Genomic DNA, 21118 nt, shown 5'->3' with positions numbered 1-21118 from the left:
TCTCTACTTTAAACATGTAAAAATGTCTCTTTATGCAGTGGAGACATTGAATAAAATTTATATGTTCGAACGTAGATAAAATTCGATATCTAAACGGAAGTAGATACGGTCGATCAATGATCGGACGTCACGTACGCTAGACGTGCTCGTTAATTCGACGAATATAACGAAACAAGTAGGAATCCGATCAAACGTCAACATCTGTCGTGTTACATGCTATTTACACGATAAACGTTTACGATACACTGGCGTAAGACGTCACGAAAAGTAAGCGCGATTAATAAATGTTACGTCTCAAGTCACGTTGCGTTGTTCAAAGGTTGGCCGCGAACATTACGCAATTCGACTGACATTTTGTTCAAAGTTCGATTGAAAAGCAAACACTGTGTATTTCGATCGATCACAAATACGTCTATTTTTTAATCAAATCGTAAACGTTCCATTTACTTACACGATTTCTTGCATCGTCGACCAATTCTACGCACTGGACACGAGACTCTGACTCACTTCTGTCACGATCGGTTTCCGCCGCGTGTAATTGTGTTCCATTACTCGTATACCACTATATTCGTCTCCTCATATCGTCACTGTTACGTCCACTGTCACGTTCACGAGCGTTCGCGGAAACCTTTCATCGAGTCGCCACCGCGGGCGTGCACATCACTGCCGGGGCACAAAAGCCACGCGGAACCTTCGATCCATCGTATCATTCACTTCAAGTCACTGTCTTCTTGCTGCTCGAGGCACGTGGTAAAATCATCGACGCTTATTCACGCACTGCCTACACCGATCGAAGGAAAAAGATTTCGAAAATCGATTCAAACAGAGAAAGAGAGAGAGAAAAAAAACAAAAGATTCCAAAGGGACGATCGACAAGCTTCAAAACGAGCAAGGTTTCAAAGAGGAAGGGAGAGGTCAGTGAACGTTGGTATGAGTCTATCAGTTGAAGAGAGATGAAAGGTGAGTGTATGAGTAAAGGAGAGAGAGGCTATAAGAGAAGGAGTGGGTTCGTACATATGTAGGTTCCTATATACGTAGCTATGTACTATGTACGTAGATTCTGAGGAGAGCGGACGAGAATGAAACAGAGAGTGAATGATTGGATGTGAAGAGACAGGTTAGGTAGGGAGAACGAAACGTACCCGAAGTGTCGGATGGCCGCGGCGGAGATGTTTGGATCGCGTGGTCTCGACCGGTTGTCTCGAGATATGCACGGTTAGTAGGCGATATCGTGTTTGGCTCGGTGCGCGAGCCAGGCCTCCTAGGGAGGCCACGTTACAGCAACAGAGGACCGGGAGAAAGACAAAGAGAATTGTCGAGGGTGCGAGAGAGAAAGGGGGAGAAAGTGGTGGCGGGAGTGGTAGTAGGGCGACTTGCTGTGTTGTGTCGGATGCTACCCGGTAGCGAGTACTTGTTGTTGAGATGCCGAGTGTACGTGGGGGTGGGCGAGGGTGGGTGGTGACGACGCCGGAGAACAGTCGTAGGCGGTGTAAGCGAGGGAGGAAAACGGCGTGGAGCGGGGGGTGGCCAAGCCGAATGGCCTTGCGCGCAGTAGCAGCTACAGCGGCGTTGCTGGCGGTTGCTCGGTAGAGACGAAAGCGCGGGATAAGGCGGTGGTTACCGATGGAATAAAGGAGATGGAGGAGTTACCGGGATCAGCGTATATCGCGGAAGCTGCGCTGGAAGGGGTGGAACCCTGGCAAGATGTTGTACGAATTGCCGCGAAAGCCGCACCGAAGGGCTGTCTCGTTAAACAGCGCACGCAAAACACAACTGGGTCGCAGTTTCGTTTGTCGGCTAGCGGAATTGCAAGTGGGAAGAGAAAGAAAGGGGGAAAAGATGCGTGAACGGAGGGGATGGCGCGTGTTGCGCCGAGGGTTAAAGACGGATGAAAGAATTTTCTTTCGGATGACGATGTGCAATAGGGTTTTACAGGAGGATACGATACCTTGACGGCGTATCGATGCTAGGCTCGAGAAACGTGATGACGATCGATGACGATAAAGATAGTAGATATAGCGAGGTCGCGTCGAGATACGAACGCGATCAGACGATATACGATACGAGACACGATAGTAGCTCGGGCAATATACGAGCGCGGAGGACGCGGCGCGAGTGTACACGCGGCGCGGATGCGCGCAACTCTGCGGGCGGGCACGCTCGGCTACGCTGTTTTCCTCCCTGCCGTTAAAACAATAATGCAATATTTAACCATACACACGAAGAGAAAGAGAGGGAGGGAGAGAGAGAGAGAGAAATCGAGAGACAGAGAGGGGAGAGCTGTGGCACGATGGCAGTGGCGGTATCGGGGCGAGAAGGCATCGGCGGTAGGGAGATAAGGAAGGTAGGGGTGAACGTAGGGAGAGCGGATGTGGGCTTTCATTTCCCCTCTCCCCTGCAAAATGCCGACCTCCGCGAGCATGTCTCACTCTCTTTCTCTGTCATGTTCTCTGTTGCACACGTTCTCTGCTGCTTCTCGCGCGCCCCGTTAGTTGCCTTGCTTCTGCCTCGCGCTTTTCTCTCCTCCGCCCTTCTCCGAATCCATCCCTCTCGATTTTTTTCTCCCCCGATCCATCCGCCTGTCTCGCTCGTTTGCCTTTTTTCCTCTTCCCACGGGTTGCTTTTTCCCCCGCGAGCGTCTCTTTCTTCGGCGTGCTGCAAGCTTTTAGGGGGAATCCTCGCCCTGCACCCGCGCCGCTGCTTTTATGTGACGCCGCCGGTAACACAGAGAGTGCGTGCATCGAACGGACAGAGAAAGGACGTCGGGATCGGCACGAATGGAAGAGCAAGATCGAGAGGGATATGTGATGTGTATACGTGTGTATACGACAGTATGTACGCGTATACGTGTGTATATATATCCGTGTGGAGGATACAGGGGCGGATGCGAGGTGGTGGGAGAGCCGGAGGCGGCGCACGCCTCTTTTCAAGCGAATACGTGGGGCAGCAGAGGCTGGGGTAGCACCAGCTCTAGACGCATTCTCCGAACGATGCAGGTGGGCGAGCGGGCTTCGGAAAGGAGAGGAACAAACCAACGTGCACGCGCTGCACTCTGTCGTCTGACTGCCTACCGACCGCATCTCCTGTGTCTTGCCGGACCGTTCCACGCAGCCATTCAAGGAAACGATGTTGGTTCCGGTTCTTCCGACTCTATCTCAAATTACTTTCTCTTTTATTGCATGTATAAATAATAATCAATCGTTACTACGTAAATAATACTATCAGATATTATTCAATGGACTTTCCTTATTATATTTTCCAGACGTTTTTATACTTTATATAAGATATTAAAATATATTTGGTATTCGTACTTTGATGTTCAAATTTGTTAAGGTTTTCTTGTAAGGAAAAGACATATTCCGATTGTAGAATGGCACGGGTCAGAAGTTCAAGAGGTGAACATTCGTTTAAATAAATAATCGAATGATATCGACATATACGTTGATCGTAGACTGATCCCCCGATTCGTCGAGTCGAAGGGACGGATATCCCGTGTCTTGACAGTTGCCTTAATTAATAGCGGCGCGGAGGTTCCGTCGAAGGCCATACGTTAAGCAGGCAAGGGAGATCGAAGTTTTTGACACGAAAATGTCTCGTAAAATCGTGCTCGAACTCGTGTCATAAATTTCCAGTGTAATTCCAAGAATAATCGTCAAGAGCAGATGCTGCTAACAATAAACCAGCTACGGTGGATATCATCGAACAGTCTACTTGAACATTCTAGAGCCGATCCATTGATATACGCGGTGGCTACCGTAAGTATGAACATAAAACTATGTCGAACATCGGTGGCAAGGGAAGTAGCGACCGTGTGCATAGTTAGAAACCGACCGCAAATATTTCCGTAACACCATGCACTTGGCAACGTTCACTTGCCAAAATTTTCTACGTTGAAATTCTTCGCTTAGAATAATTCAGAACTAGGAAGTATATTTCGCGAAATCTCGACTTAATATAGCAACATCTATTTACCAATATAATCACGAATATATAGACTGTCAATAATTCTCGAGATCAACCGAAATATGTCGGCAACGTTAGAAATAGTTTCTAACCCGACCACGTTCTATACCTCGAAGAAAACCATCCCAAACGATGTAAACCCATAACTATATCTTCTAGCTTCAACCTTGAAGATTTCCAATTATCTTCGAGTACCCCAAAGTCACATTTGCATTCATCCAAGATAGATCATGACCATCCATCACGTTCCTGATCCACGCACACACGAAGAACAAGTGAATTTACATTCGGCTGCTAGCTAGAACTTTGGATGCAACATCCGCAGCCCTAATTCGAGGTGCAAGAGCTGTCGCATCAGTGTCGGTTGTCGCGACGGCCGCGCCGTTTCTTTCCCCTGGAATGAAATAAGAGCCACGAGCTGCATCTCTTCTTCGCCGAGGCATTACTTTTTCCAGCGTCGCCCGACGTAGGGGGGTGGCAGTGGTGGTGGCTGATAGCGGCCACGCCGATACGCCAGGCGAAAAGGGTCATCCCGGGGAGGTAGCAGCCTCCAGCGAACGGTGATGCAGCAGCAGCAGCAGCGGCGGCGGCGGCGGTGGCGGTGGCGGCGGAGGCGGTGGTGTGGTGATGAAGGGGTGGGTGCAGAGTGTCGGAGGTAGCTTCGAAGTCCAGAGTCCAGATAGCGGTACACTTAGCCGCGTGTATAGCCGTTCTCTCCGGAGGATAGAAAACGCTCGGCTGCAGGGAAAGACGAAGGGAAATAAAGAGAGAGAGGGAGAGAGAGAGAGAGACGAGAGAAGCAACGAGGTGAGGGATGTGGAGGGGTATAGAGAAGAAGGGGCGTGGGGGTGGTGGCCACCCCTTGCAACCCCCCACCAGCGCAGGAGTCGCGTCGCCTCGGCTCGGCCAATAAGGAGGCCCGCCGACACAGAGACAATTCAAATGCTGCGCCAATAACAAACGTCTTTTGTTGTTATACGGCAAACTTTCTTTTCGCCTGGTCCTCTGTTTGTGCCGTCCCCGGAATGCCCAACCCCGTGGATTCTCGTACCCACCGTACCCGTAGTTTCCTCTCTCTCTGTTAACCCCCCTTTTGCTCTCGTCGTCGTCGTCGTCGTCGTCGTCGGCGGCGGTGGCGGCGGCGGCGGCGACGGCGGAGGCGTCTAGCCTCTTTCTCTCTTTTTCCCTTTCGTTCTTGCCTGCCGGTAGTGCGCGTCTCCACCACCCTTTCCGACGACTTTGTTCGGGGCATATTTTCTTTTTTTTTTCTTCTCTCCTTTTTCTCTCCGCTTCGCTCCTCTCTTCCTTTTCTTTCTTCTCTCCTTTCCCCGGAGCGTCAACATATTAAAACGAGGGAGGGTCGGGTGGCTGAGATCGGGTGCGCAATGCTGACTCTGCCTTTCTCCGCTCTATGTGTTTCTTTCTTTTTCTCGTCTTCCACGTTGTCTACTTCTTACTCTTATTCTTCTCCCGTCTCCTTGTTGTTTCTTTACATTCTTCTCCAGCGGCTTTCGCCTCGCGCGCCTCTTTGAAACTTCCGCCACTCCGTGGTCTTCTTCAGCGAGCGTTCTCCCTGTTTGCGCCGCCCAGTCGGTTAATTCCGATACAAACTGCGCCTCTCGAGGCGTGCCTTTCGTGACGCACCATTTGACTTCCCTGGACGCCGATTATCTTCTGTGGTACGTCCACAGGAAAATTCCTCCGACTAACGACAGGTCGATAAGAATGACGTGAACACTCGTACATATACACATGTACGCACACAGCATACAGCGATAAATCGGAATATGATTTTTACCGGACGATAGGAAAGATGCGTTAACAGGTTCTTTGGTCCCCCGCGCTCCGAGCTTTTCCATTATGTTCGAACGTCCAATTAAACCTTAATAAAAACTCGTCGATCGACTATGGATAATAGAGACGCATTTGAATGTAAGTTCCAGCAAGCTTTCCAATTAAGAGCCTCCTCCTTGCACACGATTCGCCTCTGTCCCGCGCCAATTCGAAAATCATAACTTTTGGTGGAACAATAAGTCCGTCTCATTGAGCCCTACCCTGACATGATGCCCTGATCGACCTCGGTCGATCTACTCGGTTTAACTTTCCCGGTCGAAAGAAAGGAGCATCGCCCTTCGTCGTGCGACAATTTCGGCAAGAATGGAGCGGCGAAAGGATAAATATTCATTGACGTCTTCATCAAGACTTTTATGACTCGACGAGGAGGCGGTGACACCGAGGGCCTATGCCACCCTTCGCCAGCTGTTTCAATTTCGTCCCACGAAACACAGACCTAAATACTTTCCCACTCAAATAATAAAACTGTTATCTTTTTCCCAAAATAATATCACGGTGCACAGTTCCCTGAAGGATAAGCGTAATAAGATATAGTGAAAGAATAGTTCAAATCTGTCCAGTTCTGAGATTACCTTCGACACGCACGTATCTGTTTATAATATTAATATAGTTTATACTTTGAATAAACTAGTTCCTACGATTTATAAAATATTTAATTTAAAAAAATTTTTTTCCTTCGATTTACAACGAAAGAAAGCAACGAATCGATAACGTGACGGGACGATGAAGAAAACGCTATGCGGGCAGAAAAAGAAAAGAAAGGAGAAATCGGAGGATATAGTCGAAACGCGAGGAAGCTGCGCCGCGAACACGGTGGCAGGGCGGAAGGCAAAAGGGGCGGCAAAATTGAAATTTCTTCGCTCGAGCGACGACGCAGCAACTCATAAAAAGTTTAAACGTTTCATTCTAGTCGGCGGGCCTTGCCGCGCGAGCCTTGCCTTTTTCCCAATATAAACTCTCTTTTCTCGCTCTCGCCCTGTCGATTGACTACCGGAGCCTTTCCACTCGCCCTGATACGACTCGGTTATACCTATAACCCTCTTCTACCTCTCCGGCTGGTTTTGCTTCGCGGAGATGCTTACGGCTGGCAACTTTCATCCCCCCTAGAGAAATTAGGAGCTTACTTTGCTCCTTTCCACCGTTGTGGCGTACGGCCCGCCCGCACGCACCACTTCTGCTTCTCGACTCTCCCCCCACCGGTATCGTAAAACCCGAGTTTATCCGTGTGTCGCCTCTCCGCACGCACGACAATGACTTTCTTCGTGTCTACGATTGGATTACGCGATTCGCTCGATTAAATATTTTTCGAACGGATTAAGGTGACGCGCTGTCATTGAAATATGATCTAAATCCCAGAGGAACGATCGTAGGATCCTATGAAAATTTCTCATTTATTCTGGCTAATGTCGTTCTAAAATGATGACCACTTTTTCCCTTTTTTAAATCAGTTAAGAATAATACAGAGATTTAATTAATTACCCAATATGATTAAAAAATATTATAAAAAGAGCAGGAGTATATTTGGACTAACAGATTATCTGTGAAGCTCGAGGGAAGTTTGTTGAATGTTATTAGACATAATGTAACTATTAACGTTTACCTCTTGTAATAAGAAAATTGAAAATATGTATCCTTTGTATCTGATGCTAGAAATGTAAAAAAACGACAACGAAGCAAGTAAGTCGTTCATCTTGAATTTTTGATCCTTCTGTTACATTGTCAAAGAATTGAATGTCCTTGTAGATTTGTGTTGAATTTGGATATGATTTCGAATCTTCTCTTAACAAAACAATTAAGAAAAAGTTTATGTTAACAGGATGTTTTAATTTACAATATTTTTAGCTGGAGGAAATCCGGTGGTTTTGTAAAAATATCTGAACGTCAGTGGAGGACGATCAGCCGGTAACGTTTCTCATCGGGCGGTCACTTGCGTTATCGTTTTTTCCGTTAACGAGATGCCCGTCATTCCTGAACTTGCTCCGACAGTGTACCCGCGTAACGAACTCGCGCGCGAACCATTCGCTACAAAACGGAGATGCCGACCGACAGCCGATGGCTGCTTTAAAAAAAACCCGCGTGTCCGAACAAATACTCGCGAATAGGCGGTACAATGGTAGCCGTCAGGGAACACAATACAGGAAGCTTTTTACCCAGGACCAATGCGGAGGTTGCCGCTGACACGAAACGAAATTTAATTCCCTGTCGAAAATTCGCGCGGGTTCAGCATTATAGATCCTTCCGGCCCTATCCGGATCTCTCTTCCATTCGAATCAACCCAGCTAAACGATGAATGTGGTACAGATAGTTACAAGCTTTCCGCGATTCTTGCTAATTAAAATTTCTGGGCGCAACTTTTTCACGATTGCACAAAATAAATTTCTAACCAAACTCTCCGAGGAATCAAATGCCGCAAGACTTATTCCGATGGATTTAAATCCTTTTTCTACCTTTTTCTTCGTGCAACGATACATTTTCTTCTCGATTATAAAAAATAAATTTTCAATTAATTCCACGTTTCGAACGAAGAAAATAAATTATGAAAAACTAGATCGTAAAAAGTCGACTCTAATAAATGTGGATTTTTGTTTCTTTCTTTTTCTTTTTTTCCGTGCAACAATTCGCTCCATGTGTACCGTTACTTCGGTTTAATACAAAATCACGAAGGGTATACGCTAAACACGGTTGGATCGCGGGATACTATGTAGACTGTTTGTAGATTGCTATGTATTCAATCACGAGCGGGACCGAGGGCAGCCGAGCAGGGTTGCTGATTCTTGTTTGCCGATATGCTGATGTAATTATTATATTGGCTCCATCGTAGGCGCAGCTTCTTATTATTTGCCGTATTAATGCTGGCGTCGTTCATTAGCTGGAAACCCTGTCTACATTGGGTCACACGCATGCCTGCGTGCGTGTGTATAGGTGCTCTCTATTCCACGGTGTATTCACCGCAGACACAGGACACAGTTTCTCGTCGATGAATCCGTGAAACCATGGGAGAACAAGAGAGAAAAGGAGGATCACGCCGAAAGAGGATGAACCGGATTGAGAGAGCGTTTCGCGGCTCAGATTGTTTCGTCGACGGCATTCTATTATGAGAATAGGGGAGGATGGGCGTCACGAGTAAAAGAAAGAATAAAAATGGAATATACGCGGAAAAAATGGATGTTGCCTGGCTAGGCAAATATCGTTGCCACCGAACCAGCGGCTGGAGACACACGACCGATGCACGTGGAAATTATTAAGCGGCCCGCCGCCACCGCCAACGTGCCCGCTGCTCTTCGACTATCGATAAATATTGACGCTGCCCGTTACGGCAGGTATTACGGCCGCGTGCTGCCGGGATTTCGGCCGGCGTTTACGAAGATATTCTCTGAATTTTCTCGATGAAGCTTGCCCACCAAGCGAAATACCGAATCGCCTATGGAAACCGATCCGCACTTAATCGATCCCCGATTATCGTTAAATAACAATAATTTCAAACGTATACTGTGGTTATAGGAGATCTAACGTCCTGGCGATACCGTGGATAATTTTGTTAAATAAAATCACGAGCAAATATGAATTTATTATTCAAAATTTGGGTAGCATGTCGGTCGTGTCATAGAGGGGTAGTAAAATCAGTCAGCAGTTAAGGCAAACACGATTTGTCAGGACACGCGAATCGATCGGAATATGAGCAGATAATAACCTGAATTACGAAGAATCTTATAATACAAAGACGATCTATTCGATATAGTACATGTAAATGACAATTTATATTTATATTTATGTCACAACTTTCCTTTCTCACCCTCCAATTTGTTAAAATTGTAATTAACATTTGTAATTTTTTATCCGTGAATAAAACAAGTCACAAATCGTCATTGCGTTTGATTACACAGAATCGTAAAATATAATGCAGTATACCATCCTAAACTATCGGTCGACGCTTTTTCGTGATTTAATTTACCACCTCACTATATGTATACGTCGTGCATACTACACAGCTACCCTCGTCGTAGTACACAGTGTATTCTTTTCCTTTCAATCCTCGAAACTCAAAATTACGTTATTACCACATCATCCTCTAATTTCTCAACATTAATCCCTCGCCATTCGTGACGCCAACGTATAAATCACCTAAATTAAACTAGTCACCCTATACCTACGAATTCCTAGATCGAATCGCAGCACGAGATCCTTTCCGTTGCTTATAGGTCGCGAGGGTGTCAGAGTCGATATCTTGCCGGCTCTGTGTCACAGCAGGGACGCCGGTTTCCCGAGGTGGTGTGGAAGGGTGAGAGAGGGGTAAGAGAGAGAATCGACGACGGGTAGGGTGGATAACGTCGGGGGTAGGTGCGGCTGCGGGTGTTAGGGGATGGGTACGAGCGAAGGGGGCATGATTAGCATTACACTCTGAGCCTCGATGATCAATAGTGGAAACGTCTCTCCCTTCATTCTCATTCTCTCGCTGTGTTAGCCTTATCTCCCTACCTCCTCTCGCTTACTGTCTTTCTCTCTTTCTCTCACCATAGAGCCTGCTGCCTCCTCTCGCCATCGGATATGCGCGAATCTCCCACCCCCACGGAACCGTTTTCTACCACCCCCTGGTCTGTTCTACCTCCGACTTTTTCTCCGTCTCCTCCGCCCGGCTGGACGAGCTTCAGCTCCGGTGAATCGGCGAAAACTATGCACGGGTTATGACAACGAGCCATGTACGGTGTTGCGGTTGACGAGTCCCTGGGTTACATTCCTGCAAATCGTTTCATCCTTCATTTCCTATATGTCCTCCTCTGCTGCCCCTCGTCGAGGTTTCGTGCAGATTATCGGTGATACTCGATTTTCCCGCGATTTTAGATACACCAGGGCTGGTTGGAAATCTTAACAGATCTATATTTTTCTATAATATTTGCTTACGCGTTCTTTTTCCATTTCCACGTATGCGCATCTTCTGTATTTTTGTATTTGTATTAAACGTGATAATATTTCTATGTCTATACAGTATATTAATTACATTATCCACATACGTTCGACACGACATGAAAGAAAAATAACCTGTTATTGAGATTATTTACAGGAAAGAAAAATAGTCCCCCAAATACTAAAATTAATATTTCAATCTCCGAGTGTTACAATCACACACGATAAAACGAAACATAACATCTAACTTTCAAACAGAATTCTATTACTCGACAAGATTTGATCGCGATATAAGATGCCGCTTATATTCCCGTTGCTTTCTTATACTTCCCCAGAAAACTGCAGCATCAGCCGAACCATGCGTGCGTATCTTCACCCCCCGGTATACGTATGTACGTGCTATCGTATCAGCTACATAAAAGACCGAGATTCACCCCGAGCGCGGCATCTCGAATCTATAGAGAAGTTACACCTTCGTCGGCCGGCGGCGTCCCCTCAGAACCCCCTGTCAGGGGAACCAGGGGAATGTTTTATTTGACGGTGTCAGCAACCGGGAGATATTAACCGAACAGCTCTCGCCTGCTGGAATTATGTGGGCGGTCGTGGGTGGCGCGAGATTCGACTTCCATGGAATTTCCGGAGAACGCGCCACTGTGGTGAAAGAGCAGGATGAAAAGAGACGTAGCGACGAGGAAGACAAACGTAGACGAACGGCGACAGGTCGCAATCGGGAATTTACACGAAAGCAACCTCGCTGTTCTATCGTGCTACCTCAAAAACCAGTTCTCCAGCGTCTAATTACGAATCTTCTTTTGTTCCTTACTTCGTTTGGCTCTCTGGCTTCGTATCGAAAGTATTTCGCCTATAACTCGCGTCTCCGTCGCGCTTTACAGTGGAGGGTCGCCGTAAAGTTCGACAGTGTGAGCCATGATCCGTGCAAGCATCAGGGGAAGCAGAAGAATGGTCATTTTTGGAATTGCTTTTGGGATCGTAATTCCTCGTAGCACGGGCTCTTGCGGAGAAGATAAGAAAGCTTGGTCCCTTCTGGGCCAGAGGCATCAAGCATCAAACAAGAAGTCTCAAAATCTTCAAGGTGTACGCGAAGAGTGGCGTTTGGAAGAGTACGCACGAAAAAGTTTCACGATGGTAATATCGAGTACCGAGATAAGGGAAGGGTTATCGAATAGGATCGACGAATGAAGATTCTTTCATCTTAGTAACAGTTTGTTCAGGATACTACTTGAACGAGCGTGCAGAAAACGTATTCTGTCATATATTTATTATTCTATTAGCGATCCAACGTGCCGGTTTGGCTGGACAAAAGAAAACGTTTGGAAAAGAAGTAGAAGACGAAGACGAAGAAAAAGAAAGAACAGAGAGCGGAGCTAGTCCGCGGCCGAGAAAGGTTCGCCCGAGTATCTCAGCAAGCGAAGAAAAGGATCCGCTCAGACCGATACCGAGTCAAGCAGTCAAGCTTGTTGACTTTGGCTAAATATTGGATGGCAACTGCAAATATTCGCCTCTGAACTATGCTCGTACCCCGTACAGTGCACCCTCTACGCGAGTTCAGATCACTGTGCTCGACTAGAATCGGTGAAGCTGACCAATGTTAGAACTCGACCAAAGGAAAAGCACTTTGCATTCTAAATTGAGCCATGAAACACTTTTCACATACGTAGTGTACGTAAGTGTACACACATCGTAAACTTGAGAATCGAGCTACGTACGAGAACGAGATGGATTTCGATTTTCTACCTTCGAATATACCATCTTTTTGTCCGATGAGTTGTCGAATGACAGCCAATAATTGTGCCAGATAATTACTGCGGCAAAAGATCGAATCCCTTCCGATCATTCTCCTTTTCTATTTCTGTCGTTTTCTTTCTCTACCCTCCCAGCCGCTCGTTTCTTCTCCCGCTTTGACAATTTCTTTCATCGAATCTCTTTTCGGTTCATTTGACGGGGTGACCTTTTTTCGCGCCTGCCGCACAAAGTGTCGATCCATCGTTGTCCTAATGGCTGGCAGGCCACTCGTCCTTATTGCAGACTTAATTACTGGCTGAATCCAGAAAGTTATAATGGCCAACAAGGAGTACCTCGAGGACCCCGGCCCCTTTCAACTCGGCCGCACAAATCACCGTCGAAATAAAATTTTCTTAGTCGAACGATATTTCAAGTGACGCCGTTCCGTTGCTCTACGATTTAATCTGCGAAATCTAGTTCCGATTCTCGTTACCTTAACTACAGCTGAGAGCAACAGTACTCGTTTCTATGTTTGTTGTTTTAATAATTTTCCATTTTATAATTGAAATGTCGTAATACCTTTATGGATCTTTATACTTTGCATATCTTTACGTCTAAATTTATGCAAAGAAGATAATTAGCGAAGAAATTCTATTGCAAAAATTCCTGTACATAGACAGACATCTGCATAAATTAAAATGCTAGTAAAAAAATAAAAATAACAAGGGGAGAAAGAAGCCGATAATTCAAAGAATTCCATTCAATGCAATTCCTGTAGCAGCTTATCGTGCGTGTGATGTACTTTTCCGAGAGATACGTTTACGAGCGACAACGTAACGTGAAACGACAGAATTCGAAAGGCGCGTTTTACCCCAACAGAGGATGCCGTTCGAATCGAAAATCGGTCCACGAGGGGTAAAGGGGTCGGTGAACGATAGAGGAAGAACAGGGGCCAGAAACGGCGAGCCTAAACAATATCTTGCGGCAATGTAAGGAGCGTCTATTGGGCCATTACCGACGGTGGCTGACCATTTTGGCCATTTGGCTTGGACAGTGCTACGTCAGCGCTCCCGATTCTCTCTCTTGTTCTCCGCCTATTTCCCCTTTCCTCCCTCGTAGATTTCGACTCTTACCCCACCATTTTCGTAGTGTCCCTTTCATGCACCCTGCATTGTTAGCAAGGAATAATTCTTTTACAGGTTAACCTGGAAAATTCGAAAATTCGAAATTCCAAAGTAACTGAGAAAGAGACAGAATAGAGAAATTGCTCCTCGACAATTTTATCTTTCTTTCTTCGTTTTTTTTTTTTTGCTTTTTTTGCTATCGGAGATATAATGTCATGTTTTAAGTTTTTGATTCGATGACGTTTTAATAAGAACGAATGGGAAATGGATACGGAAATTGCGTTCCATTCCCCGGCGAAGTTTCGATGATCGCGCTACTCGATCTCTCCATAAAGATCGCACGCATGCGTATCTATATTTTCCACGAAGGAAAGAAACAGCCAAGTTCGAAGATCCTGAAACGGCGATAGAGCCACGATGATATACGACCGGCGATAAAACGGAGACATTGAAAGGCCACGATCGATCTCGTTTCGTTTCTTGGTCCACCATTCTTCCAGCGTTCTCCCTTTCCTGCGACCCACCTTCCACAATGAATCGCGCGATTCATCGATCCACCAACTGAACTTGATCGAGATTTTACAGGGCTTTCTCCGTTACGAATCTCTCTTACAAGCTACTCTTCGATACAGTTTGAATCGAAAATCCGTCAAAATTTCCTGTTACCTTTTCTACATCGATAACGCAAAAGAGAGAAGAATAGAAAAAAGAAAGAGAGAAAATAAGAAGAAAATTGTCAAAGTTGAACATTGCATTAACAATCGTCTGGTAGATCGATTTTCTTCTCTAGCGACCATAGAGGAAAATTTCTCGAAATTCGTTACACCGCTAGCGACGTTTAGCTCCCCTCCCCAAGTACAAACCAAGAATCATCCAACGATCTTCAGTCAGAAAGACATATTCCAAGTTTCTCGAATAACATTCAAAGCGTAAGACAAAATGCTCGCAGGAGGAAGTCGTTTTCCTTCCCCCGTTGCTGGTTTCACCACCTCGCTATTGCTCTCTGTTTCTTTCCGCTCAAGGTAACGAAGCTCCTTTCTCCTCCTCTCTTATTCCAGATCCAATTCTCAGCTGTTACCTCTCTCTTCTCCCGGTTTCATCGTGCTTTCAACCCCCGAGTAAGCCGCACTCTTCGGCAAGCGAAACATTGCGCGAAATAACGTTAAATATTTACTTTCGAGACGATTGTTCCCGTCGGTACGACGATAAACATCATTATGTAATGTATATAAAGCGACGAACGCGGGCCAAGACGTCGAGAGAGATATGCTCGTACACCAACGCCATCGCCGACGTTGAAACTTTTCCACGCGTTTTTGAAAGATTGACCTTGCGTTTCACACAGAGACGATACCAGGATCCATCCATCTGGACTGTCCGACCGAGGATCGAGTCGCATCGCTCATCCATATGTGGGTTTTCCTTCGATTCGATCGATCTTTGCGACGAGATGTTTCTGTTCTTCAGAAGTAGCAGTTTGAACGTGTCTTCGACAGGAGCGTTTGTATGAATGAATTATAGAATTGAAAATAATTGATATAGAAATAAGGAAGAATTTGGGATTACCGAGGTGTCTGTACGATACTCAGGTACATCTACATAATTAGCTTGTGGATTTTTACGCGTTTATGGAGAATTTAAATTTCAAAAAATATTAATGCGTATATCTAAAGGTGTTTAAAATATCCAAAGTAGACCGCTATACTTGTTACAACGATGTGAACGAAAGAAATTTCTGTCTAGGTTTTCGTGTTCATAAAAATATGAATTTGCATAAATATCCACCGATCTATCTGCGACTATTACCTTCCCTCGATAAGCATAAAACAAATATTGCATTTCATAAAACAAATATCGCATAAATGGTGAACGTTTCTAACTCGTTATGTTGGAGGGATGTTAAACGCGTTTTATGAGTATGTACATATTTTTACAACAATTTTATCACGCCATACAAATTTGCATTATAAGATTTCGATACAAAAATGACGATTGGAAGTAAATTTGAAATTATACGATCTTAAGAATAAATGAGTGAAAGATATTTAACGAGAAAAGGAAGGCAAAAGTTCGTTGACCGAGTGGGAAATCACAAAATTTCTACTGCCGTTGAAACTATTCGAGATTTGCTTGTTAGCGAGTCGAAGAAGATATCCATCATTAATAGGATAACAGTTAGCGGTACTCGTGACGAAGCTATGTCGCGAAACGCAAATTGAATGGTCCGCGGACAATTTATCAAAGAAGGGCTGATATTACTTCGTAAAATCCCCGGGGGTTGGCAGAGGGTCGTCGTACAGTCCTTGATGGCGACGCAATCGCCACTATCCTTTCGAGATCGTCGTTAATTATTTCTCACTTTTCGTCTAGCATCGTACTCGAGGAAAAGAAGGGCCCATACACCACTTGTCGTTCATTGTGTACAGTGTATACGCGACGATTATTTCTCATGTATTGTTAGTCTCGGTGTGTACGGAGACTCGAGTCAATTTCCAACTTAATATACCGCCAACCCTCTAATTAGACATTCGAATCATTGCAAAACTGTACTCACAACCATCCATGCCGATAATTGGAGAAGAAACAGAAAACGTTCTTTGTTGGTCTCTTACCTGGAACAAAAGGAAAATGGAATATGAATTAGTTCAAGCGTACATTCTTATTTGTTTAAATGTCTGTTTAAACGAATGTCACTGTTCGTAAGTATGAGAACACTTGTTATTCTCTTATAAAACGCGATAATTGACACGTATTATTAAACTGAAAATATACTGTAAAAAATTGTAAATTAATCCTTTAAGCTAAACTCCATTGAGAAAAGATCGAAACAAATTAGGAAACTTCGAAAAATGTTTAATTGAAATCTAATTTCTGGACAGTCATTTATAGTATGCATGGAATTAGATAAGTAGAAATAAATGTGATTAAATATTTAATAATACAAATATCAAAATTGCTCAGGGCAATGATCGACCGCGACGGATATACATATATCTATAAGAGACGAAATTTTATTTTATTATACATAATTGATACAGTATTTAATTCAATATTTGATATACGAATTCACCACAGTTCAATATTTCAACGACAATAGTAATGTTTAAAGATTTTAAGAATCTGTTGAGTATTTTTAAATATAGCTCATTTTTTTGTAAATGTCTTTAAACTTATGAACAAAGGTGTAGTCGAAGAAAAATCGAAATTCGTTCTTAATTAACAAGACTCTCTAGATTGGTTCTAAGGTTAACGAGGCTTATACAAGCGGCATGATAAACAGTATCAAAGGGAGGAACTTTCTAGGGGTATATATTGGACGATATCGTGCGTGACAGGTACTTTTGTGTCGCGCTGGCCAAGAGTACAAGCGGCCGGACCCGATAAGTGGCTCTATCAATCCATTCGGTCAGATAAGAATTTCACCATTGATCGCCGTTTCCCCGTATCTCCCTCTCGGTCGTGGACGTTCGTTCCGCTGCGATTAATGGACACCCATCAGCGCCTCGGACGGCCATCAATCACGATTCCCGAAACACTCGGACTCGCTAATCGGCGATTTTGTATTTTCACAGTGTCGAATTGTTTCCATCGTTAACGTCGACACGCTTTGTTCGCTGTTGTCGTCGTAAAAATACGTCGAAGGAATAATTAGCGCACAGTACGAATAAATCGTACTAAGCACCAACTGATAACTAATTTTTCCAAGATTTAAATATCGGTTATTATATATAGAGAAATCAATTCGATCGCATTCAAATCTTTTACAATTCTATTAATTTAAATTTCTATCGATGATAATTTCGCTTTCATTTCGATAAACAAAGAGACTTTTAACGCATTAAGAAACTCTTTAGCAGCAAATCAATAATAACTTTCATATTTTTCTCAAACTTACAAAATTTTATAGATTTCTATTAATCAGCCGTGGACTTCGTATCGTTATTGTTGCAAATTAGAGAATACTTCGTATGGTTTTAATTGTTATACATATTTCACAAACCTTATACCGTACGTCTGACTCGCTCGGCGTTCGAGACGATAAGAAGGAATAACAGAGTTGTAACGACGACCTCTGGCACGCCGCGGCTGTTACGACACAATACATAACAACGTTTGGCTTATGGCAACCCAACAGGTGTCGCGATGATATTAATTTAGCGTCTACTCTAACCAATATAATTCATAAAATCTCCTAACGCTATCCGAAAATCTACGGCATTAAATTCCAACACTCTTATTACCAATTATAGTTTTCTCAAACTTGAGGTTAAAACGAATTTCAAAACCAACGATATCATTCCTGCTCTTAAATAAATAGTACCATTCTTGTTTTATTTGCCTACGATCTACGAAGAGGAAAAAGACATCACAGTACTTTCCGAGGGGGTTGAGAAGCCGAACGTCACGGCAGTGCAGTATGTTACTAAATGATCCAACCCACAGCCATAATCCACCCCCAACGACTCCTCTAAGCGTCTCGGCCACGTAGCTACACCTCGATCCCCGAATTTCCCATGTTCCATCGGTGGGAATACGCAATTTAATACCCAACCAATTACATATACGAAATCTTGTTAGCCTCGGTTATACGGCCGGGGATACCGGTTCGTGGATTCGAGAGGGAGGGGGGTTGGTTGCAAGGGAGCTGCCGAGAAGCCTGACACCCGAGGCATTCTTCCGAGGATACCTAGAACGCGAAGACGAAGGTAGAGCGAGGAAGAGAGAAGGGATTGAACGACTTAAGAGGAAGAGGAAGAAGCTTCAAAAGGGTGGGGCGGTCGTAGAAACAGGCAGGCATACAAACTTGTTCAATTATGATCCTCGATTACAACTATAAAATGCGATATTGTTCTAACCGCCACACCCTAACGCTTTTCATTCGCCTTACCGTCACACTGCTACCCTTATGTACCTTCGCCTGGCGTACACTCCATCTCCCTCTCCCCCTCCCCTACATCCTGGTTCCCTCGTTTCGGCTTCTTCAGACCCGAATATTCCTATTCTGAAATATACGCCTTCGCCGTATTAAACGGCGGGCTTGATTGGCGCGTCACCGTTGCTCACGTATCGATTTATCGGAGAGGGAGAGGAATTTATATCCTTTCCCGTTGCCTCAGGCGGATGTAATGGACGGTGGAAATTCTCTGCAGGTGGATTTAATTTAATACAGAACCGGTCGTCGTCGGTTGTTTTATTCCTACTCGCGCTTCTCTCTCTCCCTTTAGAGATCGTTCGCCTTTTTACAACGGCTTACAGATTTCGAGTCCTTCATATTGAAAATGAGGAAAGAAAGCGGAAGGAACAATGAAACCTGCGGACCTGTGGTTTCAAGTATCCGTGGTCCGGAAAATATTATCACCACTTGGTGGGCTAAGATCACTCGAAGCGAGTAGTTGATCTCTTTGACAACACATTGCAATTGTTCGGGAAATTAATGGCGAAATTTAGGAAACATTTGAGGAAGTTGCCTTCTTATAGGGTTAGCGCACCATTAATAACCTGCGTATGCATCGTTTCTTATTGGGTAACTTGATGATCATATTTTTGGAAAATTTGTCTCTTAGCAGCGTGTTAGGAAACTGTGGAAGTTTTATCGAATATATAATACACAAAATATAACAGAAGAAATTTGTCAAATATACTACACCACCATTGCATTTCATCCCTCTCATATCATGGACATTATTACATTATTATATTTTTATTGAATTGTTTTATTATTCGTTATCCACGATGAACCTATCAGCACGGATTCGGGAGCTTCGTTGTATATTCTTTTCATACGAATTCAACAATGTATAACACGATTAACAAGACGCTGGTCAAACAAAGATCAGCAGGACAAATTCGAAGATTGTAAGAAGCAACCCGATGGGAATAATCGACGTCAAGTCGGCCACCTAAACGAAATTATAGTCGTTCCATGCGAGGGACGAAAGTGGCACAGAAGGTGTACCCCGGAACGAGTTTCAACGGCGAGGATTACGAAACACCTTGAAACAGTTCCCAAGGGTTTCCTAGGCGAACGGGACCAATCTTGTACGGACGTCACGGCTGGCCAATAAACGCGAAAATCACTAAGCTAACTACTTTGGGCCAGCGAGGCTTGTCCTGTTCTCCCTTCAAACTCTCTGCCGCCAACCCTTTCGGCTTGATGTTCCTTACACGAGATTTCCTGCTCGTCGCAACTCCATAGAATCGTTCCGCATGTACGGGATACATCCTCCAGCCGGATTTCGTGCGCATTTAATTAAGCTGAGAGCGTCGCTACGATCGCAATGACCTTACGATTCTCGAGGCGAACTCGCTCCCAGAATGCCTCCGATTGGATTGTGTCTGGTTATTTCGTGATTCTCCAAAAGACGCCCTTACAATCTCGTCGTTTCTTCTTTCTTTGCCTTCGTCGACCAACGATACCAATAGATATCACAGAGACGAGAGAATTTCTTATTACAGTTTGTTCGGTTTCATCTTAATATTCGATGCTAAACCGAAGGTAAAAAAAGAAACACATTAGCTTAAAGAATCGTGGTGGAATGATTCGTGGAGGAATCGTGACGTAAAAAAATATTACAGCCAGATGGCCAGTAAAAGTTTGAAGCAACGGAGCCATGGTTCTTGCCTGGCTGCGAAAGTAGATCGGCAAACAAAGTTATTTATTAGCGTAATACCTCGCGCAACTTTCTTCGGGGCTCGCTTTGTGTATCTTCGATTCCTCGGCTAGACTGTTTCTTCTCCTAACATCCACAATACAACACTCGCGTTACATCATAATGAAAAGGAAGAAGTAAAGCAAAAAAAATACAGACTACAAGATAAGCATATTTCTGGCTGAACCGAGTCCAGAAACGATTTTCCGTCAGCGCCGGTTCTTCGCGGCCATTCTTCCTGCAAGCTAAAACCAGGCAGGAAACGATTCTCCCTATCCCATCGTTTCGTCGTGGCTTCCTGCCGCGCAACGCTTACGAGCGTTTAATGCATCTGGTGTATAAGTGGCCCCTATAACAAGGATCAACAAGCGTGCCGGAGAAATCCGCGCCTTACGGAATACATCAGCCGCCGTATTTACATTCGCGTTCACGCTGTAATAGCGGGCGCGATGATGCCTCTTCCCTTTACCTCTTGGCCCACCTCTATTCGTTCGCCTTTCGCGAATGTACACTCGTAATTCCGTGATGTTTGTTTCCACCGTTGGCTTTCAGTGCAACCCTCTCCTCGGTAGGGGGTGGCTCGGTCCACCTTTAACTCGCTTCCTGTTTCTCCCTCCGTCCCCTTACTTCTGCTTCCTCTGTTCGCTCAATGCCTCCTCGCGTTTCTCTTATATTCGCTGCGTTTCCACCCTGCCTCCTCCCCTCATCCTTCTCTTATACACGTTTTCCTGTTTCCACCGACTCGCGTCTCTGTTTCCTGAACGATACCCCGTAAGCTCCAAGTAAACTCTCTCCCAGCGGCGGCGAGAGAGAACAGCCCCGCGGGCAATCGCGTGGCCTGTTTAACTAGCCTTTTAATTAGAAACGCTTAAAAATTCACTG

At 44.8% G+C, this 21118-nt stretch overlaps 1 protein-coding gene across 18 annotated transcripts in view; it reads right to left on the bottom strand.

Moving 5' to 3' along the window:
• Positions 1–21118, bottom strand: part of LOC132911245 (forkhead box protein P1-like) — a 216469-nt gene that overhangs the window by 52448 nt on the left and 142903 nt on the right. Inside the window, exon 1 of one of the 18 annotated variants that reach the window (XM_060967753.1) lies at positions 454–480. The exons of the other annotated variants lie outside the window; for them this stretch is intronic. Coding sequence (XP_060823736.1) covers positions 454–465 — 12 coding nt within the window. The 5' untranslated portion in view covers positions 466–480. Of the gene's footprint in view, positions 1–453; positions 481–21118 lie in introns of those variants that run through there. 18 annotated transcript variants of the gene reach the window in all.

The sequence above is a fragment of the Bombus pascuorum genome, chromosome 10 (genome assembly GCF_905332965.1).
Source record: "Bombus pascuorum chromosome 10, iyBomPasc1.1, whole genome shotgun sequence".
Classification (NCBI taxonomy): Eukaryota; Metazoa; Arthropoda; class Insecta; order Hymenoptera; family Apidae; genus Bombus; species Bombus pascuorum.
This window is presented reverse-complemented; position numbering and strand designations above follow the sequence as displayed.